Genomic DNA, 27980 nt, shown 5'->3' on the forward strand with positions numbered 1-27980 from the left:
GCGCTGGGCATGCCCAGAACATATGGGTGTGGTTTGCTGGGCTCCCTGAGCACCTAACACACCTGTCCTCACCCCCAAAAAACCGGCTCATCCTTGTCCCGGTCATGTGTGCCCTGTGCAGCACCTTAAACTGTATGAGGCTGAGCCTCGCGCACGAAGATGAAGAGTTCACCCTCCCTAGGGCATCTGCCCACATCCCTTCCTCGATCTCCTCTCCCAACTCCTCCTCCCACTTACCTTTCACCTCCACCACCGAGGCCTCCTCCTCCTCCTGCATCACCTGGTAAGTTTCCGAGATCTTCCCCACTCCCGCGCCCCCCCCCCCCCCCCCCCCCCGAGAGCACCCTGTCCTGTACTGTGCGTGGCAGCAGCCGCGGGAATTCCACCACCTGCCGCCTGGCAAACGCCCTTACCTGTAAGTACCTGAAGGTGCTCCCCAGGGGGAGCCCATACTTCTCCTCCAACTCACCCAGGTTCGCGAACTTCCCGTCCACAAACAGGTCTCTCAACCTTCGTATCCCTGCCTTGTGCCACCCCGAAAACCCTCCATCTGTTCTCCCTTGGACGAACCGGTGGTTCCCCCGTATTGAGGTCCACACCGAGGCCCCAACTTCCCTCCTGTGCCGCCTCCACTGCCCCCCGATTTTGAGGGCAGCTGCCACTACCGGGCTCGTGGTATACCTCCTTGGAGGGAGCGGCAGCGGCGCCATTGCCAGCGCCCCAGACTCGTACCCACACAAGATGCCGTCTCCAGCCTCTTCCATGCAGCCCCCTCCACTTCCATCACCCACTTGCGCACCACCGTCACATTGGCGGCCCAGTAGTACCCACAGAGGTTGGGCAGCGCCAGCCCCCCCTATCTCTACTCCGCTCCAAGAACACCTTTCTCACCCTCTGAGTCCCTCGTGCCCACACAAACCCCATTATGCTCCTGTTGACCCGCCTAAAAAAGGCCTTCGGGATAAACAGGGGGAGGCACTGGAACAGGAACAAAAACCTTGGGAGCACCGTCATTTTGACTGACTGCACCCTACCCGCCAAGGACAGCGGCAACACGTCCCACCTCTTGAATTCCTCCTCCATTTGCTCCACCAGCCTTGTGAAATTAAGCCTATGTAGGGCCCCCCATCTCCTGGCCACCTGGATCCCCAAATACCTGAAGCTCCTCTCTGCCCTTTTTAGTGGGAGCTCACCAATCCCCCTCTCCTGGTCCCCTGGATGGACCACGAACAGCTCTTTCTTCCCCAATGTTGAGCTTGTACCCCGAGAAATCCCCGAATTCCCTGAGGATCCTCATTACCTCCGGCATTCCCCCCACCGGGTCCGCCACATATAGCAGCAAGTCATCCGCATAGAGCGACACCCTATGCTCCTCACCACCCCGCACCGACCCCTTCCAGCTCCTCGACTCCCTCAGTGCCATAGCCAGGGGTTCAATAGCCAGTGCAAAGAGCAGGGGGGACAGGGGACAGGGGACATTCCTGCCTCGTCCCTCGGTGCAACCAAAAGTACTCAGACCTCCTCCTGTTCGTGGCCACACTCGCCATCGGGACCTCATACAGCAGCCTGACCCACTTGACAAACCCCTCCCCAAACCCAAACCTCTTCAGCACCTCCCACAGGTACCCCCACTCTACCCTATCGAAGGCTTTCTCAGCGTCCATCGCCACCACTATCTCCACCTCCCCCTCCCTCGCCGGTAACATGATAACGTTCAGAAGCCTCCGCACATTCGCGTTCAACTGCCTCCCCTTCAAAAACCCAGTCTGGTCTTCGTGGATGACCTGCGGCACACAATCCTCAATCCTCGTGGCTAAGACCTTCGCCAGCACCTTGACATCTACGTTTAGCAGCGAAATCGGCCTGTAAGACCACACTGCAGGGGATCCTTGTCCCGCTTCAGGATCAAGGAGATCAGTGCCTGGGGCATCGTTGGGGGCAAAGCCCCCCCCCCCCTCCCTTGCCTCATTAAAGGTCCTAACTTGCAACGGGCCCAACAGGTCCATATGTTTTTTTACAAAATTCGACCGGGAAACCATCCGGCCCCGGTGCCTTCCCCGCACGCATGCTCCCTATCCCTTTGGTCAGCTCCTCCAACCCTATTGGGGCCCCCAATCCCGCCACCAGTCCCTCCTCCACCTTCGGAAACCTCAATTGGTCCAGAAAGTGGCCCATCCCTCCCTCCTCCAGTGGGGGCTCGGACCGATACAATTCCTCATAAAAGTCCCTGAAGACCCCATTGATGCCAACCCCACTCCGCACCACACTCCCTCCCCTGTCCTTAACTCCCCCGATCTCCCTAGCTGCGTCCCGCTTCCGGAGCTGATGCGCCAGCATCTGGCTTGCCTTTTCCCCATACTCATAAATCGCCCCCTGGGCCTTCCTCCACTGCACCTCCGCCTTCCTGGTGGTCACCAGGTCGAATTCGGCCTGGAGGCTGCGCCTCTTCCTCAACAGTCCTTCCTCAGGCACCTCTGCATACCTCCTGTCTACCCTCACCATCTCCCCCACCAGCCTCTCCCTCTGCTCCCTCCTCTCCTTGTGGGCCCTAATGAAGATCAGCTCTCCCCTAACCACCGCCTCCCATACCATCCCCACTCGGACCTCCTCGTCCACCAGCAGCCCCACGTCCAAACGCCACATCGGGCGCTGGTCCCTCTCCTCCACCAGCTCAAAGTCCACCCAATGCGGGCCGTTATCCGAAATGGCTATCGCCGAGTACTCAGTATCCTCTACTCTCGCTATCAGTGCCCTGCTCAAAATTAAAAAGTCGATCCGGGTATAAGCCTTATGAACGTGTGAGAAGAATGAAAATTCCCTAGCCCCCGGCCTTGCAAATCTCCAAGGGTCCACCCCTCCCATCTGGTCCATAAACCCCCTGAACACCTTAGCCGCCGCCGGCTTCCTACCCGTCCTAGACCTGGAGCGATCCAGTGCTGGATCCAACACCATGTTAAAGTCTCCCCCCATTATCAGGCCCCCCACTTCCATATCTGGGACCCGACCCAACATGCGCCGCATAAAACCCGCATCGTCCCAGTTCGGAGCATACACATTGACCAGTACCACCCTCTCTCCCTGCAGCTTACCACTAACCATTACGTACCTACCGCCATTGTCTGCCACAATGCCCGATGCCTCGAACGACACCTCCTTTCCCACCAAGATCGCCACCCCTCGATTTTTGGCATCCAGCCCAGAATGAAACACCTGACCTACCCACCCTTTTCTCAATCTTACCTGGTTTGCCACCGTAATGGTGTGTCTCCTGAAGCATGACCACATCCGCCTTCAGCCCCTTCAGGTGCGCGAACACGCGGGCCCGCTTGACCAGCCCGTTCAGTCCCCTTACATTCCAGGTTATCAGCCTCCCCCCCCCCCCACCAACTAGCCATAACCCCTCCTCGGCCAGCCACGCGCCCGCACCTCACGCCCGGCCCGTTCCCCACGGCGGCAGACTTCCGTCTCGACCCCCCCCCCCCCCCACTCGCTCCAGCTCCCCCTTGACCATAGCAGCAGAAACTAAATTCCCCCCCCCCGGAGCTAGGATCCCTCCTAGCTGCTTTACTCCCCCCATTGCACTTCCGCAAGTCAGCTGACTCCTGCTGACCCCGACCATTGTGTGACACCCCCCCTCTTCCATTCCCCATCCGCAGGCTCTCCACCTCCCCCTTGCATTCCAAGCGTGGGAAACAACCCTCGCTTCCCCGCCCCCTCCAGTCTTCAGCACGGGAAAAAGCCTGCGCTTATCACCTACCCGGCCCCGCCACCTCTGACGCAGCTCCTCTTACAGGCCCAGTCCCCTCACCCCTGACTCGGGCCTCCCCCTCCTCCTCCCCCTCCCCTGCAGGGCCCCATCACACTGCCGGTCATCCACCCCTGTTCCATTTGCATACCCCCCTCCAAGAACCCCCCCCCCCGACCAACCCAACCAAAACAGTGCCCAACCCACCCTAACCACCCTCACCCAACACCCAACCAGAAAGAAACAAAACGAGCAAAGGACCCCCCCCTCAAAAAGTAACATATCAACTGCAATCCCCAAACGCCCATCCCGACCCTCAAAATAATGGTGCCGGTCCTTGTAGGTAACCCACAGTCGCGCCGGCTGCAACATGCCAAACTTCACCCCCTTCGCTCGATTGTACCCGGCCCTCCCCTTCGCCACCTCCACACTCCAGTCCTGGTATATTCGAACCTCCGTGTTCTCCCACCTGCTGCTCCTCTCCTTCTTGGCCCATCTGAGCACATACTCCCGATCAGTGAACCGATGAAACCTCACCAACACCGCCCGCGGAGGCTCGTTAGCCTTGGGCCTCCTCGCCAGCACTCTATGGGGCTCCAGCTCCAGGGGCCCCTGGAAGGACCCTGCTCCCATCAGCGAGTTCACCATGGTGACCACATAGGCCCCCACGTACAGCCCCTCCGAGAGGCCCAGAATCCGCAAGTTCTTCCGCCTCGACCGATTCTCCATCTCCTCGAACCGCTCCTGCCATTTCTTGTGGAGCGCCTCGTGCTCCACTTTTACCGCCAGGCCTAGGATCTCGTCCTTGTTGTCGGAGATCTTTTGTCGGGCCTCGCGGATCACCACCCCCTGGGCCGTCTGTGTCTCCAGCAGCTTATCGATAGAAGCCTTCATTGACTCAAGCAGGTCTGCTTTAATCTCCCTAAAGCAGCGCTGGATAACCTCCTGTTGCTCCTGCGCCCAGTGCATCCACGCTGCTTGGTCCCCGCCCGCCGCCATTTTGTTCTTCTTCCCTCGCACCTTCTTCGGGTCCGCCATCACCTTTTTAGTCGCCCCGCTACTGGTAAAAGCCATATATTGTCGGGGAACTATTGTACTCTCCTTCCCACAGCGGGAAACGTTGAAAAAATTCTGTTGGGGGCCCTGAAAAGAGCCCAAAAGTCTGTTTTTTTGCGGGAGCTGCCGAACGTGAGACTTAGCTCAGCATAGCCGCAACCGGAAGTCTCAAAATGCTTCTTAAGCGGCGTTATCATATCTGCTTCCACCACCTCCAGAGCTGCCAACCTTTCCCAACAGAAATCAGTATTACAGATACCAAAAATCAGTATTTTGGCAGTAAAGTCTGGATTTTCATTTCAAAGGAAAAATGCCCACCAATCTGAAGTACAGCTTTACACCTTTATTGCACAGATGTAAAACACAAATGGAAAATGCAAATCCAATGCTTTTAAATACATGTACAGCACCTCGATGCGAGACCGTGTGAAGGATCACATGACACACATGCGCTTTATAGTGTGCGGGGCAGAGATGAGAGGGGGTCGGGCCTCTGCGCAAGGCCCTGACTTCCAGCAGCTGTCGCCAAGGAAATCAAAGTGTTTCAGGAGGAATGCATTCACTGCAGCTTGTAGTGACCCCCAAACCCAGCCAGCGCTTTACAGGGAGCTGCTTCTTAATATTTTTTTTGTTTCCTCCCAAAAATAACTCCTCTTGCTTAAATACTCCTTCAGTGTGGTGTCAGGTTGGATTTGACCGCCGCGGGTTGCAGTGGATTGCGTATTTCAACGCAAGAAATCGTATTGCCGTATTCAAGCAGATTTTCCATATGAAATGTTCCGTATGCAGTGCTGCACCTCGCACCTCCCCCAGCAGCGCGTTCCAGGCACTCAGCACCCTCTGTGTAAAAACAAAACATGCCTCACACATCCCCTCTAAACATTTCCCTTGCACCTTAAGCCTATGTCCCCATATAATTGTCTTTGGGAAGAAACGTCCGACTATCCACTCTGTCCATATCACTCAATTTTGTAAACCTCTATCAGGTTGCCTCGCAACCTTTGTCGTTCCAGTGAAAACAATTCCAGTTTATCCAACCTCTCCTCATAGCTAATCCCCTCCAGACCAGGCAACATCCTGGTAAACCTCTTCTCTACCCTCTCCAGAGCATCCACATTCTTCTGGTAGTGTGCTGACCAGAATTGTACACAATATTCCAAATGTGGCCTAATGACTTGTGGTCAAATTCAGCATGACTTGCCAAGTTTTATACTCAATGACCTAACCAATGAAGGTGAAGTCTTTAGAGAATTTCTATAACTTTTGGTAGTGTTGAAGTCTTAACAAAGTGTTCCAGAATGTCTCCCAATATGTTTCAAAAGTCCTCTTCAAACTCCAACAGCAGTGAACACTGTCTTCATGTAAGGTTTGGAAACAGATGTTATGACTTGTTTACCCCCAATTCGTTGCTCACTGTTGGGGAGAGGGTTGGGTCAGGTGTTAGTCACCAAAATGCCATGCAGGCTTATTAATTAACAGTAGCAAGAAATTAAGTGACAATCAGCCCCTTAATTTGAGCTTCAAATCCTTTACCAAGATTGAGTCTTGTACAAAACGTGGGCTTAAGACCCTTTTTGGCCACTTTGTGTCTTGTCTTGGAAGTAAAATGTATTCAGGATTAAGAGATTTTGTTGAGACTGAATGATATAGTGCCCTAGCCCCGACTCCTTAGCCGATGGACAAGTAGAAATACTCTGGAAAAACAAGATTTAAAAGATCAAAATAAATTATTCACTACCAGTCAAAGCTGTCAAAGTGAGCGTTAAAGGCACAAAGCACGGTTTCTAGATCCATTTTTTTCTCATCTCTGTAGAATAAAGCAATACTGCCATTATGTGTCATTCCTACCCCTCCCAAAAGAATGACAATGCAGATGATGCTTGGTATTTGGAATACATGTTAAGTAATCTGCATAAGCATGGGTCAGAGAATTACTTTGAAGTGTGAATTTGTTCCCTCTCACAGATGCAGACTGCTTCCATCTGCCACAGAAAACTGATTTTCCGTTATATACAAATGGCACTGCCACAAATTTCCATCAAAATATACAATTCCAAGATTCCCAAGATCTGAAAGAGGACAGACCCTGATCGGACACAGCTGCTTCTGGTGGGAGTGCTCTATCCAGGGGAATCCTCGGTCCAACAGTCAGATGAAATTGAGATTCTGGTCTCCTGCTCCTTGATGCAACCATAAATACATTGCAGGACTAGGCACATGGCAGTACAGTCACCGGCTTCCTGCCTTTAGACTAACTAGATGTTTCTTCCACATTTAGTTGAAGGAATAGTATGACTCACCTCGACTTCTCCACCTATGCTCCCCCTGTTTTAATATCAAACTGAATGAATCATTATGTAACTAAAGCATAGTAAGGAATTAATTTTGGAACAAAATGTAAGTTAATTTTCTTTAACTATGACCCCAGTTGCTTCTTATTTTGGAGCAACATCTATATATACTGGGGACTGAGAATGATTTCTTCCATCATGATCTGCCATATGAACTCCAATGGTTAATGGTTTGGGATATAGAGCTGATGTACACTACAGGTAACCTCCCATTAACAGTATTGACATGTTCTGGATTGACATCAATGTGTATTTGTTATTGGGGAGATAGTGGTTTAGGGTGGCACGGTAGCACAGTGGTTAGCACAGTTGCTTCACAGCTCCAGGGACCCAGGTTCGATTCCGGCTTGGGTCACTCTCTGTGCGGAGTCTGCACGTTCTCCCCGTGTCTGCGTGGGTTTCCTCCGGGTGCTCCGGTTTCCTCTCACAGTCCAAAGATGTGCAGGTTAGGTGGATTGGCTAAATTGCCCTGAGTGTCCAAAAAGGTTAGGTGGGGTTACTGGGATAGAATTATAGAATTCAGTGTAGAAGGAGGCCATTTGGCCCATCGAGTCTGGAGTGGCTCTTGGAAAGAGCACCCTACACCTCCACACTCTCCCCATTACCCAGTAACCCCACCCAACACTAAGGGCAATTTTGGACACTAAGGACAATTTATCATCACAGAATTTACAGTGCAGAAGGAGGCCATTCGGCCCATCGAGTCTGCACTGGCTCTTGGAAAGAGCACCCTACCCAAAGTCAACACCTCCATCCTATCCCCATAACCCAGTAACCCCACCTAACACTAAGGGTAATTTTGGACACGAAGGGCAATTTATCATGGCCAATCCACCTAACCTGAACATCTTTGGACTGTGGGAGGAAACCGGAGCACCCGGAGGAAACCCACGCACACACGGGGAGGATGTGCAGACTCCGCACAGACAGTGACCCAAGCCGGAATCGAACCTGGGACCCTGGAGCTGTGAAGCGATTGTGCTATCCACAATGCTACCGTGCTGCCCCTTTTAAGGGAGGGCTGGGTGAATCATGGCCAATACACCTGACCCGCACATCTTTGGACTGTGTGAGGAAACCGGAGCACCCGGAGGAAACCCATGGGGAGAACGTGCAAACTCCACACAGACAGTGACCCAAACCGGGAATCGAACCTGGGACCCTGGAGCTGTGAAGCAAATGTGCTAACCACAATGCTACCATGCAGCCCACTAGGGTGGAGGTGTGGGCTTAAGTAGGGTGCTGTTTCCAAGAGCCGGTGCAGACTCAATGGACCGAATGGCCTCCTTCTGCACTGTAAATTCTGTGACAGTGTCAGTAATCCAGCGGACCAGGCGTACGAACGGAGCACCTGAGCTCAAAATTCCAACAAGGCAGCTGGTGAAATTTAAATTCAATAATCTGGAATATAAAGCTAGTCTCAGTAATGGTGACCATGAAACTATCGATTGTTGTAAATACCCACCTGGTTAATCAAAGTCCTTGAGTGAAGGAAATCTGCCATCCTTGCCTGGTCTGGTATACTTGATGCCGTGAGCATTTTTTAATCTGTGGTTGACAACTGTGAAATGGCCTAGCAAGGCACTCAGTTCAAGGACAATTCAGGATGGACAACAAATGCTGGCCTTGCCAGTGATGCCTACATCAATGAAAGAATAAAAAAGATAATTTGATAACCCAAGAATTAAATATGAAAAGGACAGAAGCATATTTACAAACTTCTACACAATAGTAAATGTCACCACAGTCCCAGAGGTTGCTCTCCCCTTTGAAAGCTGACTGGTGGTAATTTAACCGGAGGGTCACCACTCGGGCAAGGTTGAGGAAGTGGGGCCTACATGAATAACCTCAGCTAGTATGGGAATTGAATCTGTGCTGTTGGCATCGCGCCACATCACAAAACAGCTGACTGAGCTGGCGACGCCCTTACACAGCAGTAATTGGGATATGATGACGATTTTTAGTTTGTAGTAAACCTTGGTGAGAACTATTACTGTGAAGGCATTTTCCTTCAACTATATCCTGCAAACCTTTCTGCTAACCTATAAATCAATATTTTAAAGGAACAGCAGTGCAGCCCCCACTCGATGTGCACCATGTGGTGCGTAAAATATCAGGTTAATTTTCAGAGAAGTGGGTGGCACGATGACCCAGTGGTTAGCACTGCTGCCTCACGGCGCCGAGGACCCAGGTTCGATCCTGGCCCCGGGTCACTGTCCATGTGAAGTTTGCACATTCTCCCCGTGTCTGCGTGGGTCTCACCCCTCAACCCAAAGATGGGTAGGGGATTGATCACGCTAAATCACCCCTTAATTTGAAAAATTAAAATAAATAAATAAAAATTTTCAGACAAGGGTGTTCAGTGCTCTTTACATACAGTGGTATTTTGTATGTCAGTGCAATTAAGGCAGCCGTCAATAGACCAACCAATTCTGAGTGGGGAAAACCAGATCCTTCTGTCTGCCTGGCTAATAAAGTGCCAAACAAATATTATATCTACTGCCTACTTAACGTTTTGATAGCCCCATGTTTGAGAGGTCGGGCTCGGAGTGCCATCTGATCATCAATTGCAAATGTATGCATTCCACTCGCATCTGAAATAATGTAATTCAAATTATTGGATAATTAACTTGTTTTAGTGTTTAATTCAAGTTTTTTTTTTAATTGGAGTAGATTGTAGTATAAAAGCTGCTTTGAGATTTATAGTGTCATTTTTGTGAGGCTGAATAGTGAAGGTCAGAGTTTGTGTGAATATTGATTTTTGTGTTCCTGTTAAGAAGTCATTAACAACATCAGTTAGGTACCGGATCCGGTGCTGAGCTCCTTCCTCAGGTTTCTGATCAAAGAGTGGCTAAAAATGATTACCATGATGTGGAGATGCCGGCGTTGGACTGCGTAAAAATGATTACATTATCACAAAAGTGGCTCAAAATGGAAAAACAAACGTTAGATTTTAGTTTTAAAGTAAGCTTATAGAAAAATAAATAGCAGATTGTTTGTGAAGCTGCAAGACTGTCTTTTCTGTATTGTGTGCTCTGAAAGTCAGGCGCTGACTGAAAGTTGACAGTGGTAGCATCTATTTCACAGTACGGGAAGTAAATGTGACTTTCTTTTCTTTCTTTCCTTCATTTCTTTCTCATCTATTCAAAAGGAATCCAAACTTTGAAATGAAACCAGAAATACACAGCAAGTCAGTCAACATCCACACAAGAGACAACAGGTTAATTTTCTACTTTTATTTCATATTTCTCAACATTCACTTAGTATTTTTGCATTCAATTTACAAGCCCTTTCTCCTTAAAATATTTTTTCCTGTCCAAACATCCACTACATAGGACAAAAATGTTGATAGCGATTAAATGAGAGATTAAATGAAGACTTTACCAGAATATTCTTCATTGTAAAATCTGCATTGAATCTGCATCATCTGTGTTATTCCTCTCTTCATGCGGACACAAGCTGTTGCTTTCAATTAACAGATTCCTCATGATATCTATGATTCGCTTTTTCTGAATTAAATTGTACCAAAACCAGTCAAACTGCAACTGCCGAAAAGCAGCCCAATTCTCCTCATAGCACATTCATTTTCTATTCATAGTAAACTTCTGTGTCTATCAGTGCCTTTTAATGGGGAGAAAATAGAGTGCTGTTGCATTGGTAACAAAGTGTTTATTTCAACATATGAGGTGGTGTTCCTGAAGGACACTGAGCCCACAAAGTTAAACACTCTTCAACTGAGATGTTGCCATCTGTAATCCAGCAAAGGAAAACTCATCAGCCTAAGGGAAGGAGATCTAGAAAGCAGTTGCCTCTGAAATGATTACAGAGTGCCTTTTAATTCTCTGCTTATATAACACAGAAACAGCCCAAAGACAATAACGTACCATCTCCACCCCCAAGGTTCCTGCTTCAAATCTTCAGTCAGCCACCTTAAAACCTTTGGCTGCCTGAGGAAAAGCAGAGAACTGATTGAACAAATGCACAAATATAGGCAGCAAGAAGAGACATGGCACCCTTAAATATTAGGAAAGTTGTCATGAAACAGGAAATGCTCAAAATACTCTGTGCGGAGAGAGAAACAGTTAACCTTTCAGATGACCTTTCATTAGAATTGGGAAAGGTCAGGAAAAAGATCAAGAAAGTAGTCAAATATTTTCTAGATATTTTTGATATGTGCACAACAGGTTGTGGTAAATGGAAGGTCAACACAAACAAATTTTAGAATGATTTTCAAATGTAAACTTTGCTACTTGAGGAGAAAGCTGAATGTCAGCAAATGAGTGAGCTAATTTTATTGCTAATAATGTGAAAATTCGAAATCATGACCATCAGGCAGGTTTAATTTTAGACCTTTGACATAACTCAGACGCTGGGCAACAAAGGTTAGGCAGTTTATTCTCTGATCTCCAAGATGAAGTAATCTAACCATTACAAATTGTTCCAAATCTAGTCCACTGTATGTTCCCATTCCTTTTAGCCCATCAAAGGTGGCACATCTGCAGTCTTTTCATTCTCACACTCAAACTAACTTGTTTCACCATCCTACCCCTTGAAAAAACTTATTGAAACCTACATCTTTGATGTCTTCAGTCATCTCTAACACTAAAATGTGAAGTGCCGTGACATGCTTTTGACTTACAACTGCTGCATAAATGTAAATTATGCTCGTTATCCAACCAGCCATATGGTTATAAAATGTCAGAGAGTGGCCACAAATAAATTAATCCTGCAGACTGGAAGCAAAGTTTAACAAAGTTTACACAGACTACAATGTGCTCCCCATCTCTGTAGAAGTTAGAACCAACTGAAGATCCTCAATTTTGTAGATATTAGGGGCACTATTCCTACGTACTATGTTAGCACTAAGGAGGTGGTGGTTTAATGGTATTGTTGCGAGTAATCTAAACACCTAGCGTAATTGCTCTGGGGAGGCAAATTCAAATCCCACCACAGCAGGTGGTGGAATTAAAAATCTAATGACTGTCAATTTCTGTAAAAACCCACCAAGTTCACTAATGTCTTTTAGGGAAGGAAATCTGCCCTCCTTTCCTGGTCTGGCCTACATGTGACTCCAGACCCACAGCAACGTGATTGACCCTTAACTGTCCCTCTGAAATAGCCTTGCAAACCACTCAGTTAAAGGGATAAACAACAAACAAAAATGTTTTTTTAAAAGATTCTCTGCAAATATAACCCAATATCTAAACTTAGATATGGGGCTGGATTCACCATTCCTGAGGCTAAGTGCCGACGCCGGCGTGGGAACTGTGGCGTTTTACCCCGCCAAAATCTCGGCGGTGAACCCTCACCGATCCTGCGATAGGTGAGGGGCTAACAGCCGCACCGGGTAAAATTCCCGGCTCCCACGAAATGGCTGGAGAATGGCCGGGTCCGTGGCTGTGCATGTGCACTGCGATGACCTGCGGCGTAAAACATGGCATCGGCCATGCACGGACCCGACCTGCCATATACTGCCCGCCGGCCACCCCCACCCCCCCCCACTTCGGAGGGGGCGGGAGATAGAAAACCAGCGTCAAACTGGTGCCGCCCCCGATTTGGGCATCGGAAGGGATTCTCTGCCCTATCGCCAATTATGATATTGACGTCAGGGAACGGTGAATCCCGCCTAATGTTCCTAGGTTTTTGCTCAACTCCCTCTTCAAACACATTAAAGTCCAGTTTCTGCAATGGTTCCAGTACCAAGCTGTCCAAGGTCTCTAACAATACCTCCTTTCAATATAGCCATGGCAAAACATCCTCCATAATCTGTTTACAGAGTTTGATTTCCTTCCTTCAATTCCACCACCGCTAAAATTATTCTCCACTGAAGTGTCAATTTCTAGACTCACTCCTTCTTCCTTACCATTAAACCCAATTGTCCAAAACTCTAGCACCCATGCTTTGACCTATTTATCCTGCTTAATCCAACAATACATCAACATTTGTGATGCATAGTGGGTAGCATAGTTGCTTCACAGCTCCAGTGACCCCGACTGGGTCACTGTCTGTGCGGAGTCTGCACGTTCTCCCTGTGTCTGCGTGGGTTTCTTCCGGGTGCTCCGGTTTCCTCCCACAGTCCAAAGATGTGCGGGTTAGGTGGATTGGCCATGCTAAATTGCCCTTAGTGTCCAAAAAAAAAAGTTAAGTGGGGGTTACTAGGTTACGGGGATAGGGTAGATATGTGGCCTTCAGTCGGGTGCTCTTATAAGGGCCGGTGCAGACTCGATGGGCCGAATGGCTTCCTTCTGCACTGTAAATTCTATGATTCTATGATTTAGAACCTCTTGATCTTACCTTTGCAACCTTTTCCATCCTTCTATTTCCTCTGGCCCTTTGCTTCAGTGCACCTCAGCCTCAGTCTCCCCACTTCAGTCCTACCTGCAACAATAGCAAATTACTACAGGTGTTGGAAATCTGAAAAACACATAGCAGGTCAGGCAGCATCTGTAGAAAAAAATCGAGTTAACATTTCAGGTCAATGAGTGTGTCAGAATTAAGCATTTCCAGCATTTTTATTTCGGTCTCATCTACAATTTCCCAATTATCCGGCTTCTCCATAGCATTCCTCAAATTTAAAGATGAGTCACAGAAGCAAGCGATGGCGGCAGAAGTAGAGCAGGAACATGAGAATATTTTTTCAAAGTAAACAGCTCAGACCTTCAAGGCAGTCAGCTAAGGACAGGAAGGGAGTGCCAACAGGCAGGGGGCTGGCACATGCAGCTCGGTCGGAAGATCTAACTGTAAACTCTTTAAATTGCTATTGGAGCTGGAATTACCATGAATGCTGTCACCAGACTCGCCCTCCATAGATCCTCATTAAAATATCTCAATCCAATCCTGGATTTGTTTCTCACTACCTACCAGGTCCGGAGTTGGAACTCCATGTGGCTGCTGTCTTCCTTGGGTGTGGAATGCATTTCTCAAGTTCCCTCACTGGATACCACGAGAACCTGATGCCTGCCTATGACATCAGTCCCATGTATAATTTGAGAAGTGCAACTGAGCAATGACATTATTCTTTGGGATTCAGTGGAAAAGAAGGGCTGGTTCTGCTCGGACTGTTGTATCAGTCACATGTTTGATTATAGTTACAAGAAACTAATAATCTCTCACCTTTTAAAAAAAAAAAAAAATCTTTGTCACAAGTAGGCTTACATTGCAATGAGGTTACTGTGAAAAGCCCCTAGTCGCCACATTCCGGCGCCTGTTCGGGTACACAGAGGGAGAATTTCAGAATGTCCGAACTACCTAACAGCGCGTCTTTCGGGACTTGTGGGAGGAAACTGGAGCACCCGGAGGAAACCCACGCAGACAGGAGGAGAATGTGCAGACTCCGCACAGACAGTGACCCAGCGGGAATTGAACCCGGGACCCTGGTGCTGTGAAGCCACAGTGCTAACCACTGTGCAACCGTGCTGCCTATCCAATCTGGAAAGAGACATAGGCAGAAAAGTTGTGTGGTGTTAAATCTTTCCATTGCTGGCCCTTCAGTTGGTTAGCAGCTCTTTTGCAGAAGGTACAGTTCCACAAGAGACTCCCTGCTGACCCATAGCCTGCTGAGACAGTTGTTCTCAGTCATTGGCAGGTGTGTGCTTAGGCCTGCAGAAGTAATTGATAGCATAATAGTGAGTGTAGGCAGTCTGCCTCTGGTATCTGCTAATCTTCCTGGCATGCCTTCTTTCAACCATATATTTGAAATACTTGAAAACTAAGCCAACTTGGGGACCTCTCTGGGCTCTGTAATTTGTACTTGGATGCCTTGTCACTTATATATGTTTGTGTTATAAGTGTACTTTTATATGTGCTCTTTTCCCATGTGCTCTGGCCCTAAATATTTCAATTATAGTCTGCTTTCTGGTGATTTCACAGGAATTCTGCTTTTTGTCTCAATGTGAACATTCCTTACTGTGCAGAGGATACAAAACAAGAAATTTAAAAACTTACAATAATTTAAAAAGAGCACTAAAAGGGCATTGGAACAATGACAATATTCCATCTAGCTCTTTAAGAACTCCATTACACATGTAGCTTTTCTTTTCATCCACTGCACTTGGCCAAACAAAATGCACGGCACAATCCAAGTCAGCTGTGCTTTATTAACACTAATTGATTATAATATTTAAGTTAAGCTCTTGCACATTTTGTGTAAGAGAACCTTGGGCTGATTGAAAGATTGTATGCTTTGTGAATCAAGTGGTGGGCTTGCAAAAAAAAAAAAAAGATTCCCTGCGGATATTCCAAAGCCAACTTGGTACGAAGCCAACAGATGGAAAATATACTCTATCTTATCTGCAGCCTGTTAAATAGGACTATAACACTACTTCAGTAGACATCGATAAGTTGTACCCTTCCACTGTGAACATTTAAGCCTAGTTTTCTTGAGGATTCTTGTGCATATTCTAGCTTCTACAGCCATCTTCACAGTGTTCGTTTCCATACAGATCAAATGTAGTTACCAAGATAATGAGCTGCCCAAGTTGTTTTACTCACTGCAGAATTCTATATACCCACAGATGCAAACTAGCTATGTGACCATTGTTTGGCTTTCAGATTGAGATTTCACCAAGCGTTCAAGGTGGTGTAACAGAGGGAATCAGCTTCACAGAATCACTAAGCTGACTCATACATTCCAGCAAGTTTTTTTTAAGCATTATTCCTGAAATGGTAAACATTTCGGGGACGATTCTCCCAAATGGAGCCCAAGTGTTTGCGCCGTCGTGAACGCCGTCGCGTTTCACGACGGCGCAAAACAGGCACAGGGACAACTGATTCTGGCCCCCACAGGGGGCTGGAGCGCTGGAGTGGTTCACGCCGCTCCAGCCTCCCTTCCTGCCGCCAAATGAGCACCGCGCCAACCCGCACATGCACAGTTGGGCCGCACCAATATGCGGATGCGTGGGGGACTTCTGCCGTGCGCCGGCCCCGACTCAACATGGCGTCGGTGCTCAGGGGCCGGCTGCGCAGGAAAGTAGACCCGGGGGGAGAGGCCGGTCCACCAATCGGTGGGCCCCGATCGCGGGCGAGACCCCACCGGAGGCCCCCCCACCCCGGTGAAGGATCGCTTTTCCCCGCCCCACAGCCCTTTGCGCAGAGTTCCCGCTGGCAGCGACCGGGGTGAACTGTGCCGACGGGACTCTGTTGTATCCGCTCGGCCCATCTGGGCCGGAGAATCAGCTGCCCAGCTGATTCCAGCGGCCGGCACCACGCCAACCGCGCCGGCGCAAATGGCGCCGATTCTCCGGCGCGGGGCTCGGAGAATCACCCCCCTTCATTTCTCTTACAAAGCAGATACGGTGCAATATTTATCCCTTAGACAGCAATGAAGAACTCGCATTGTAAAGTTATCTAAAGTTTTTATGCAATATGTAACTACATTTCGTAAGGTATACCTACTATAGTAAATGGGTTGTGCTGGATACAAATTTATAGATTGGTTTTCTATATATTTCATATAATTTGACTGATTTTTGCAAAATTGATGGAATGAGTGTTATTTATTTGTTGGAGTTTTATATCACCCCATTATCAGCATTTTACAAGAAGTACGGGTGACAATTTAGGATTTTGTTATAGAAACCGAGGTGACTGATGTCACAGGATCAATGAACTGATTAATGAAAATAATGAAATCACTGCTTTCTATAACATTTATAACTTTTAGATTTTTGGCATTTGAGTTTTGTTAAAGAATTGAGAGAGAATCTAACCATTTCCTTTTGACATTCAATGGTATTATTATTGTTGAATCCCCCACTATTAACATCCTGGTAGGGTACCTCTGACCAGAACTGAACTGGACCAGCCATATAAATAAGTTGAGACTGGGAATTCTGAGGTGAGAAATTCACCTCCCGACTCCCCAAAGCATGTTTACCATCTCCATGGCATAAGTCAGGAGTGTAATGGACTACGCTCCACTTTCCTGGATGAGTGCAGCTCCAACAACACTCGAGCGGCTTGACAGCAGCAGATAAAGCACCCCATGCACCAACTTAAAAACATTCACCCCTTCCGCCACCGATGCACAGTGGCAGCAGTATGTACTACATACAAGATGTATAGCAGCAATTTATCATGGCTCTTTTGACAGCATCTTCCAAACCTGCAATCCCTACCACCTAGAAGAACAAGGGCAGAAAATGTATGTTTCCCACCAAACTACATATCATCTTACCTTGGAACTATAATCATCATTCCTTCGCAATCTGTTGGATCAAAATCCGAGAACTTACTTTGTAACTGCAGTGACAGCATTCACCACCACATTCTCAAGGGCAATTAGGGATGGGCAACAAATGCTGGCCTAGCCAGCAACACGTACATCCCATGAATTAAAAATTGTATTAACTGCATTCTTAATACATCTTTAACATTTGGTTGTGATGCAGACTGCAATATCAGCACGATCACTTTGTATGCCCTCACTTCAAAGTGCTGGAATTGTAAAATAAGATTTAAATAACATTTTACAAAGTCAAAAAGTGAAGGAAAATACATCAATTTTAATTGTTAGAATGGCAGCAGGACCGGTAAAATTCCTTGTTGCTAATGCACTGTTCCACCTCGGCTGTCTGACATTTCACCTGAAATGCAGACACATGCACTTTCCATTAGGAGTCACTACAGATATTGATCAAAAGCTGGAATCCTGATTAACCCATGGGTATATTGAAGTTAATTGCACAACCCTCAGTGGTGAATACTGGGGCTCAGTCAGGAGTCTCCACATTCTCCCCGTGTCTGTGTGGGTTTCCTCCAGGCGCTCCGGTTTCCTCCCACAAGTCCCAAAACACATGCTTGTTAGGTGAATTGGACATTCTGGATTCTCCCTCTGTGTACCCAAACAGGCTCCGGAGTGTGACGACTAGACAATTTTCACAGTAACTTCATTGCAGTGTTAATGTCAGCCTACTTGTGACACTAATAAAGATTATTATTGGGACTGCCCTAGTGGAAATATTTACTTACATGAAGCCTGCAGCCCTAACGCCTTCCTCATTGTCAGTTGCTCCAACCATCTACTACTGCTCTCCAGGCATACCAGTACTGTTTCGTATTTGCTTGGTCTTTTCACATTGAATTCATTGAATGCTTTAGGTAGTTGTTTTCCAATATATTCTATTAAATTTAAAATAATGCACACTTTTACCAAAATGCATTACTAGACTATTTCCTTAAATAAAATGGTGCAATTTTATGAAGTGAATGAAATTATAGAATCAACAGTGCAGTTGGAGGCCATTCGGCCCATCGAGTCTGCACCGACCCATTGAAAGAGACCCCTACTTAAGCCCCACACCTCCACCTTATCCCCATAACCCTATAATCCCACCTAACCTTTTTGGACACTAAGGGGCAATCTTGCACAGTCAATTCACCTAACCTGCACATCTTTGGTCTATGGGAGGAAACCCACGCAGGCACGGGGAGAAAGCGCAAACTCCACACACAGTCACCCAAGGACGGAATTGAACCTGGGTCTCTGGAGCTGTGAGGCAGCAGTGCTAACCACTGTCACCCAAACGGAATGGTTTTCTCGTGTTATATGCCCTATCACGCAGAGTCGACTTCCCGTTTTGCACAGCTGCAGTTTGATGTGAACCAAACTGGTCACAGTAAACAACATTTGGTATTAAACTAGTTTCTTCTTTCCTAGAAACAGGAAGTTCAACAAAATGTGCCTGAAATTAACTTTTATCACTATGTGATTTCACTATTTCGATCAATCCCTTATCTACTGAAACTCATTTTCAAATGCAGAGGTTACTTATGCGCTACATATTTAATCAAGTGAAGATGAAAATCACTAGCATGGCAGTCTGTTTTCCAGAGGGTGGCTTGCAAGAGACTAAAATGTGAGATTTTCATGAAGCACTTGTTTACTGGAACAACAATTCTAACCACTGGTGAAATTCTAAGAATCGAGCAGGTGTGGGAAATGGGGCAGTTAATAAGGGTCTGTTTGCTGAAAACCAGACTTAAAATATACATTTTCTGTCTCCCTTTTCAGCCTCCTGTTATATCGTAAGAGCAGCAAACCAACAAATGATCAACTGGATGTCAGCCTGCAGCAATATAAAAAATCATTTTAATTGATTAGATTTGTACATATTTTTGATATTAAATGACTAAATACAGGCACTGTGATTATAAAAAGATGAAATGTGGCCATCTCTTACATGTGTACCACCACCATGGTGAGGTTTAGTTTGCTCTTCAACATTATTAGATTACAACTTCTATTTGTACATGAGAAGTGGTCCGAGTGCTTGTCTGGAGTTGAAGATAAATATGTTCTCATCTTGGTCAGTCTCACCTAGAGTGTTTCTTGAAGTAATGCACATGATTTTATAAAAATGTTTCTTTGCTTCTGCCTCACATCACTTTAGAAGTCAATGATCCACAGTTTAAAAGTAGATTTTGCTGCGCGTAATAGCAAATATAAGCAGCAACATTCGGTTTCAAAAATGAGTGTAACTGTGCACACACAAACCTTTTATAATACATTTACCAGTTGTGTGACATTTAACCTAGATTTCAGACAACTCGATATCAGGCTCCTTCAGTATTTTGATTCTGTACTGAAAAAATATTTGTATAAAACTAATACCCATGTAAATTATTTCATATATTTATCTTAATTGAAAGTCAGCTATGAACTTGGAGATGCTATCAATTCAAAATGTATGCAAAAGGTGACTATTCTAATGTTTACATTAAAATGTATTTTCCTACAAGCTCTAGAAATGTCAGGAACCTTCATTCTTGTGTAACCTGATGTAAAATGTTGCACTCTGATCTAGAATATTTGAGCACTTTTCATTTTGCCTTTATCAAGAGTCATTGAAATGTTTTGTTATTCCCCTTCCCTCATTTTACATACAGATGTTTCCTAATTTATTTTCCTATACCTGGGTAAATATGAAAGCACACCTCTGTAAAAACAATAAAACGCTTTCCATTGTGATCTAATTTACATACAGAAATTGTAGTAATACAAGTAGCATTCATCACCTCAGCTTTCCTTATACAATCAGACTCAGCCTACAATTTATTTTCCAGAGTTCGTAGAAATTAAATTATGTCAAATAATTAATGAATGGAAAATGTGACACCCACTTTTGAAGGAGCATGTCAGGATCAGCTGTACCATTATAGCAGCTAGCGTTTTTTCGGCAAACTACTCGAGTAATGCAGGATGAAACTACAAAAGTACTTGAAGAAACACAAGCTATTCAGAACCTGAAAGCCATGCTTAACAAACTACAGAAGTCACAGTTGAAGGAACTGTACTGAGATTTTTTGGATTTTCAAAAGCATTTGACAAGATGGCATTAAGGGAAATGCAGCTACATGGACATGTTGATACTTAGAGGGCAGAAAGAAAAATGTGGAGTTAAAAAGAAACTTCTTGGGCAGTAAGGGATCGGCAAGTGAATGGAGGTGCTTCACAAGGCAGTCGCCCAAACTGCATTCTGCATGTGATTTCCCCAATGTGTAGGAGACTGCATCATGAGCAGCGAAAACAGTACAATAAGTAGAAAGGTGTACAAGTAAATCACTTTCATCTGGGGCTTGTTTAGCACAGTGGGCTAAATCGCTGGCTTTTAAAGCAGGCCAGGCAGCACGGTTCAATTCCCGTACCAGCCTCCCCGAACAGGCGCCGGAATGTGGCGACTAGGGACTTTTCACAGTAACTTCATTTGAAGCCTACTTGTAACAATAAGCAATTTTCATTTCATTTCTGGGCTAGGACATTGAAAAGGGAAGAAGTAAATGAGATGTATTTCAGATTTCCACTTTTACATGCTCATGGACCAGCTCGAGTTGGAATACTGTTGATTACCACATTAAAGGAAGGAAGGATCAAGGAAATAGGCTTTTAATACAGACATTAAGGATCACATTATCAAAATAGACGAGAAGTTGGAGTTTTTTTATTTTAATGAGAACAGGGAAGGTTAACGGAATGACCTGGTAGATTTTTCCAAGATTATAAAATGTTATTACATTTATAATGATGCATGGTGCCACCGTCTGGGATAATTTAAGCTAATATTTATTCTATATTGTACAATGACATTGCAGACACAATCACCTGATTTTAGATAAAGTTAATTAAATATTCTTCTGCTGCCACTAGAGGCCCCCACTATATATATAATAAAACAGCATGAAAGTGGCTGTGATTCATCCACACATTATCCACCAAGTATTCTCCCATTTCTTTATATGCCGCCTTTCAGTAACAAAGACATGTCAGGTCCAACAGATATGCTGATGATACTGTCTCTCAAACACAGCCTCTCAACCGCATAGATACATAAAGCTGAAAAACAACAAAAACTGTTCTGGTTCATTAATTAAGTCCTCTGAAAACAGTTGAGCAATTAGCTGCTTTGTCATTAAAGACTACTGGATTAAATAAAAACCCAAAATATTAAGATGCCAACAGAAATAATGAATATAGGAATACTTAACCCATTAAGTAACAATTAGTATTTTGCACAGGTATTTAAAATAAAAGCGTCTTAAAAACAAATTTATTGAACTGTGGTTTTCAATTAACATCTTTTGCGGAACAAGTCTTGAAAAGGATCTTTAGAGATCTGGTGGTGAATATTTATTAAGGACAGCTAGCAAGGTTTTCAGGAAGTGGAGGTGATTAACTGTTGGAGTTAATTGAAGGTCAATACTGACAACTAATGAAAGGAATGCAAATGTGTATCATGATTTAGAAAATATTCTACATCTATTTACTATTACGGAAAACACTCTTAGAATAGGGGGTAATGTATGATGCTGGATAATTTGGAACCATTGAAGTTGGAGATAAGTTACAAGGTTAGCTTAAGTCATGATTTTGACACCCTTTTCTGCTTCTAATGTATATTAATCACTTTCCTATAACATTGTACTCCGTCAACTTCAACGGTAGTGTACACGGCAAGATGACCAGGGCACTTAGAGGTAATTTAATTTCAATTTACAAGTCGTAAGCCTGTCCTCATCTTTCAACCTTTTTTTGGATTTAATATTTTCAGGCAATGGCATCATAAGTACATAAGATATAGGTGCAGAATTAGGACATTCGGCTCATCGGGTCTTTTCCACTATTCTATCAAGGCTGATATATTCCTCATCTGGTACCTACAATGCTACAGACAAAGAGCTGGATTGCAAAATCAGCTAAAGCAAGGACAAGAGTTGAGTTTACATAGGTACGTACATTACAAACATGGAAACAAGAATTTGAAAATGATGCAGACATATATCAATAAATATATATGAGATATAAAATCATGTATACATGCACACTAGTCAATGTTGCAGGTAGTCCAGATGAGGCAGAGTCAGAAAGTTGGAGATGTAACACGGTGCCAATTCTAAAGACACATTTCATCCTTATTTTGATGTACTTTTATTTGGTATTTTCTAGTTAAGGGAAAGAATGAACTTGCATTTATATGTCATCTTTCATAACATCAGAAAATCCCCAAATGCTTTAGTCAACATTGTACTTAAGTGTAATCAGTCTTAAATATAGGAAACAAAAGTTACAACCCTTCAGAAAGCTGAGTACGGCATTGGTTGGAGTGTATAAAGGAGGGTATAAAGAAGGTGTGTAAATGGAGGGTTTAAAAATACTTAGCTTCACAGGAGCAGGCCTTTGGATTTCGGTGGGAGCGGTGCGCAAGTGATTTCTGGGAGGGAAGTTTCTCCTTTAAAAAACACTTCTTTTCTGTTTTATTTTTTTCGACCCGCGGACTTCTGGGAAGCCCCCCCCCCCACCAACCAATACATTCTGGTGGAGAGGAAACCTGAGACACTACACGTGTAGTGTCTCCCACCCACCCTCCTCCTCTAACCTAATAATAAGATCCATTGGTGTGAGGTAAGTACAGTGCCATATTATATTATTATTAGCATTATTATATTATATTATTAGCATTGCGCAGGTCAAGGAGACACAGCCGGAGTGAGAGAGATACTGCACCAAACTACCAAATTCTCACTGTCTGTAAGGTAACCAGGAAAGGTAAGTGGTTAATCTAATTGTGCTGTTTTTCAGTTAAAAGTGCAGGGTAGTGTCTGATTGGCTGAAGCTGCCCCCACCATAAACTTAAATTAAACTAATTAATTAATTAGTGATGGCTGGTCAGGTGATGTGCTTGAGCTGCTTGATGTGGGAGCTGGCAGATCCCATTGCGAGCTGCAGCGGCCCCATCTGCAGTAAGTGTTGGGTGCTCGAAGAGCTCCGGCTCAGAGTTGATGAGCTGGAGTCTGAGATTCAAACACTGAGGCACATCCGGGAGGGGGAGACTTACCTGGACACTGTGTTTCAGGAGGCAGTCACACCTGTCAGAGTAAGTAGTTTAAATCCTGCCAGTGGCCAGGGACAGCAGGGTGTGACTGCAAGTCAGGCAGGTAAAGGGAACCAGCAGTCAGGAACTCAGGAGCCTCAGCCCTTGACTCTGTCCAACAGGTATGAGGCACTTGCTCCCTGTGTGGATGGCGAACAGGGTTGCAGGAAGGATGAGTCAGCTGACCAAGGCACCATGGTTCAGCAGGCCATTCAAGGGGAGGGAGTAAATAGGCAAGTTGTAGTTGTAGGGGATTCTATTATCAGGGGGATAGATAGTATCCTTTGTGAGCAGGATAAAGAGTCCAGCATGGTATGTTGCCTGCCCGGTGCTAGGGTGTGGGACATCTCTGACCGGCTTGAAAGGATACTGGAGAGGGAGGGGGAGGATCCAGTTGTTGTGGTCCATGTCGGTACCACCAACATAGGCAAGTCTAGGAAAGAGGACCTGTTTAGAGATTATAAAGAGCTAGGATTCAAATTAAAAAACAGGTCCTCAAGGGTCATAATCTCCGGATTACTGCCCGAGCCACTTGCAAATTGGCATAGGGAGGCAAGAATAAGGGAAGTTAACACGTGGCTGAAAGAGTGGTGTGGGAATGAGGGGTTCCTTTTCATGGGACACTGGCATCAGTTTTGGGACAGGGGGGACCTATACCGTTGGGATGGTCTCCACCTGAACCGAGCTGGGACCAGTGTTCTGGCGAAAAGAGTAAATAGGGTGGTCAATAGGACTTTAAACTAAAGATTGGGGGGGAAGGGAAAGTCAGGGAACCAAGAGGTGAAGTAATCAGCGGGGAGCGTAGCTGCTTAGGAATTTAAAACACGAACACACAAAACTCGAGTGGTTACGATTGTCCCCATCCCACAAAATATGACAGTGTATGGAAAGGCTCAGTAAACCAAGGTCCACCACACTAAGAAAACAAAAAGGGACGGTCAATAGAGAATTAAAGGTGCTATATTTAAATGTGCGCAGTGTACGGAACAAGGTAGATGAGCTTGTGGCCCAGATTGTGACTTGCAGGTATGATGTGGTAGGCATCACAGAGACATGGTTGCAGGGGGTTCAGGACTGGTATTTAAACATCCAGGGATTCACAACCTATCGAAAAGACAGAGGTGGGCAGAGGGGGCGGGGTTGCCTTGTTAATTAGGAATGAAATTAAATCAATAGCACTAAACGACATAGGGTCGGATGATGGGGAGTCTGTGTGGGTAGAGTTGAGGAACCACAAAGGCAAAAAAACCATAATGGGAGTTATGTACAGGCCTCCTAACAGTGGTCAGGACTAGGGGCACAAAATGCACCACGAAATAGAAAGTGCATGTCAGAAAGGCAAGGTCACAGTGATCATGGGGGACTTTAATATGCAGGTGGACTGGGTAAATAATGCTGCCAGTGGACCCAAGGAAAGGGAATTCATTGAATGTTTACAGGAGGGCTTTTTGGAACAGCTTGTGATGGAGCCCACGAGGGAACAGGCCATTCTGGACTTAGTGTTATGTAATGAGCCAGACTTGATTAAAGATCTTAAAGTAAGGGAGCACTTAGGAGGCAGTGATCATAATATGGTTGAATTCAATCTCCAATTTGAAAGAAAGAAGGTAGAATCAGATGTAAAGGTGTTACAGTTAAATAAAGGTAACTACAGGGGCATGAGGGAGGAACTGACGAAAATCGACTGGGAGCAGAGCCTTGTGGGAAAGACAGTAGAACAGCAATGGCAGTTTCTGGGAGTAATTGAGGACACAGTACAGAGGTTCATCCCAAAGAAAAGAAAGGTTATCAGAGGGGGGATTAGGCAGCCATGGCTGACAAAGGAAGTTGGGGAATGCATCAAAGCAAAAGAGAAAGCCTATAATGTGGCAAAGAGTAGTGGGAAGTCAGAAGATTGGGAAGGCTACAAAAACAAACAGAGGATAACAAAGAGAGAGATAAGGAAAGAGAGGATCAAATTTGAAGGTAGGCTAGCCAGTAACATTAGGAATAATAGTAAAAGTTTCTTTAAATACATTAAAAACAAGTACTTTGCGTCAGTCTTCACAGTAGAAGACATGAGTAATATCCCAACAATTCCAGAGAGTCAGGTGACAGAGTTGAATATGGTAGCCATCACAAAGGAGAAAGTGCTAGAGAAACTAAGAGGTCTAAAAATTGATAAATCTCCGGGCCCAGATGGGCTACATCCTAGAGTTCTAAAGGAGATAGCTGAAGAAATAGTGGAGGCGTTGGTTATGATCTTTCAAAAGTCACTGGAGTCAGGGAAAGTACCAGAGGATTGGAAAATCACTGTTGTAACCCCCCTGTTCAAGAAGGGAACAAGGAAAAAGATGGAAAATTATAGGCCAATTAGCCTAACCTCGGTTGTTGGCAAGATTCTAGAATCCATTGTTAAGGATGAGATTTCTAAATTCTTGGAAGTGCAGGGTCGGATTAGGACAAGTCGGCATGGATTTAGTAAGGGGAGGTCGTGCCTGACAAATCTGTTAGCGCTCTTTGAAGAGATAACAAATAGGTTAGACCAAGGAGAGCCAATGGATGTTATCTATCTTGACTTCCAAAAGGCCTTTGATAAGGTGCCTCACGGGAGACTGCTGAGTAAAATAAGGGCCCATGGTATTCGAGGCAAGGTACTAACGTGGATTGACGATTGGCTGTCAGGCAGAAGGCAGAGAGTTGGGATAAAAGGTTCTTTTTCGGAATGGCAACCGGTGACGAGTGGTGTCCCACAGGGTTCAGTGTTGGGGCCACAGCTGTTCTCTTTATATATTAACGATCTAGATGACAGGACTGAGGGCATTCTGGCTAAGTTTGCCGATGATACAAAGATAGGTGGAGGGGCAGGTAGTATGGAGGAGGTGGGGAGGCTGCAGTTTAGGAGAGTGGTCCAAGAAATGGCTGATGAAATTCAACATGGGCAATTGCGAGGTCTTGCACTTTGGAAAAAAGAATAGAGGCGTGGACTATTTTCTAAACGGTGACAAAATTCATAATGTTGAAGTGCAAAGGGACTTGGGAGTCCTAGTCCAGGATTCTCTAAAGGTAAACTTGCAGGTTGAGTCCGTAATTAAGAAAGCAAATGCAATGTTGTCATTCATCTCAAGAGGCTTGGAATATAAAAGCAGGGATGTACTTCTGAAGCTTTATAAAGCATTAGTTAGGCCCCATTTAGAATACTGTGAGCAATTTTGGGCCCCACACCTCAGGAAGGACATTCTGGCACTGGAGCGGGTCCAGTGGAGATTCACACGGATGATCCCAGGAATGGTAGGCCTAACATATGATGAACGTCTGAGGATCCTGGGATTATATTCATTGGAGTTCAGGAGGTTGAGGGGAGATCTAATAGAAACTTACAAGATAATGAATGGCTTAGATAGGGTGGACGTAGGGAAGTTGTTTCCATTAGCAGGGGAGACTAGGACCCGGGGGCACAGCCTTAGAATAAAAGGGAGTCACTTTAGAACAGAGATGAGGAGAAATTTCTTCAGCCAGAGAGTGGTGGGTCTGTGGAATTCATTGCCACAGAGGGCGGTGGAGGCCGGGACGTTGAGTGTCTTTAAGACAGAAGTTGATAAATTCTTGATTTCTCGAGGAATTAAGGGCTATGGAGAGAGAGCGGGTAAATGGAGTTGAAATCAGCAATGATTGAATGGTGGACTGGACTCGATGGGCCGAATGGCCTTACTTCCGCTCCTGTGTCTTATGGTCTTAAGGTTTGCTACAATAGTGGCAGAGGAACCAACAGACACAAAATTGAACAGCTTCAGTGCCACCAGTGGCAGATGGGTGAGGTTACAGCATAAGATTACATATTCAATTTTTATAAAACATGGACATCGACATTTATAGTGCCAAATTAACCTAGGATGTTTTTTTCAGATGTGAGATTTTAATGTATAAATTGATAAAATTATCAGATATATAAAGCAAATCTGCAGATGATACTCAAGACAGGACAAATAATAAAGCAATCAAATTCAAAAGGTATAGTTCCTTTCTACACCATTCCTTACCCGAGCTGGAATTATGCCTAATGTGACTCAATCACCAGCTCTGTGTGTCTGGAGGAATGCAATTTGGATATCCTCTGGTAAAGATGATCGGGTGAGCCTAATTTTGGTGAGTTTGTGGAAGAGTTTATACTTGTGAAAGTTATGTGAGACTGAAAACAATATGAACAAGAATAATGGGGACTCGAACTTCTGGTGGCGGCTATGAAGGAGTAAGTTGCACATTTGGTGGCTCCCGCTCGGGTTGGACTTTTGGATCTTTTCCCCGATTTTCTACCGGACTTGAATTGTAAAACTGATGACAGAGGAAATTGTGTACTGAATTCCCACATCGGTGCATGGAGAGAAGGACTAGAAGGCTCGTAAAGGCAGAAACAGAAAGACAGAGAAGGCTTGGGCTGAAGCTGCAGCAGGAGACAGCATGGCGGAGGACCGGACCTCTGGTTTG

At 45.6% G+C, this 27980-nt stretch overlaps 1 protein-coding gene across 5 annotated transcripts in view; it reads left to right on the top strand.

The window, feature by feature from the left end:
• sdccag8 (SHH signaling and ciliogenesis regulator sdccag8) overlaps positions 1–19889 on the top strand; it is a 727678-nt gene extending 707789 nt beyond the window's left edge. For 4 of the 5 annotated variants that reach the window (XM_072512651.1, XM_072512625.1, XM_072512632.1 and 1 more), the window contains one exon: positions 19163–19889. In XM_072512651.1, the coding sequence (XP_072368752.1) occupies positions 19163–19180 (18 nt within the window). In that variant the 3' untranslated portion in view covers positions 19181–19889. Of the gene's footprint in view, positions 1–10303; positions 10373–19162 lie in introns of all 5 variants that reach the window. The other variant, XR_011948390.1, reaches the window with a different exon arrangement.
• The last annotated feature ends 8091 nt before the right edge of the window (positions 19890–27980 follow it).

The sequence above is a fragment of the Scyliorhinus torazame genome, chromosome 1 (genome assembly GCF_047496885.1).
Source record: "Scyliorhinus torazame isolate Kashiwa2021f chromosome 1, sScyTor2.1, whole genome shotgun sequence".
Taxonomy (NCBI): domain Eukaryota; kingdom Metazoa; phylum Chordata; class Chondrichthyes; order Carcharhiniformes; family Scyliorhinidae; genus Scyliorhinus; species Scyliorhinus torazame.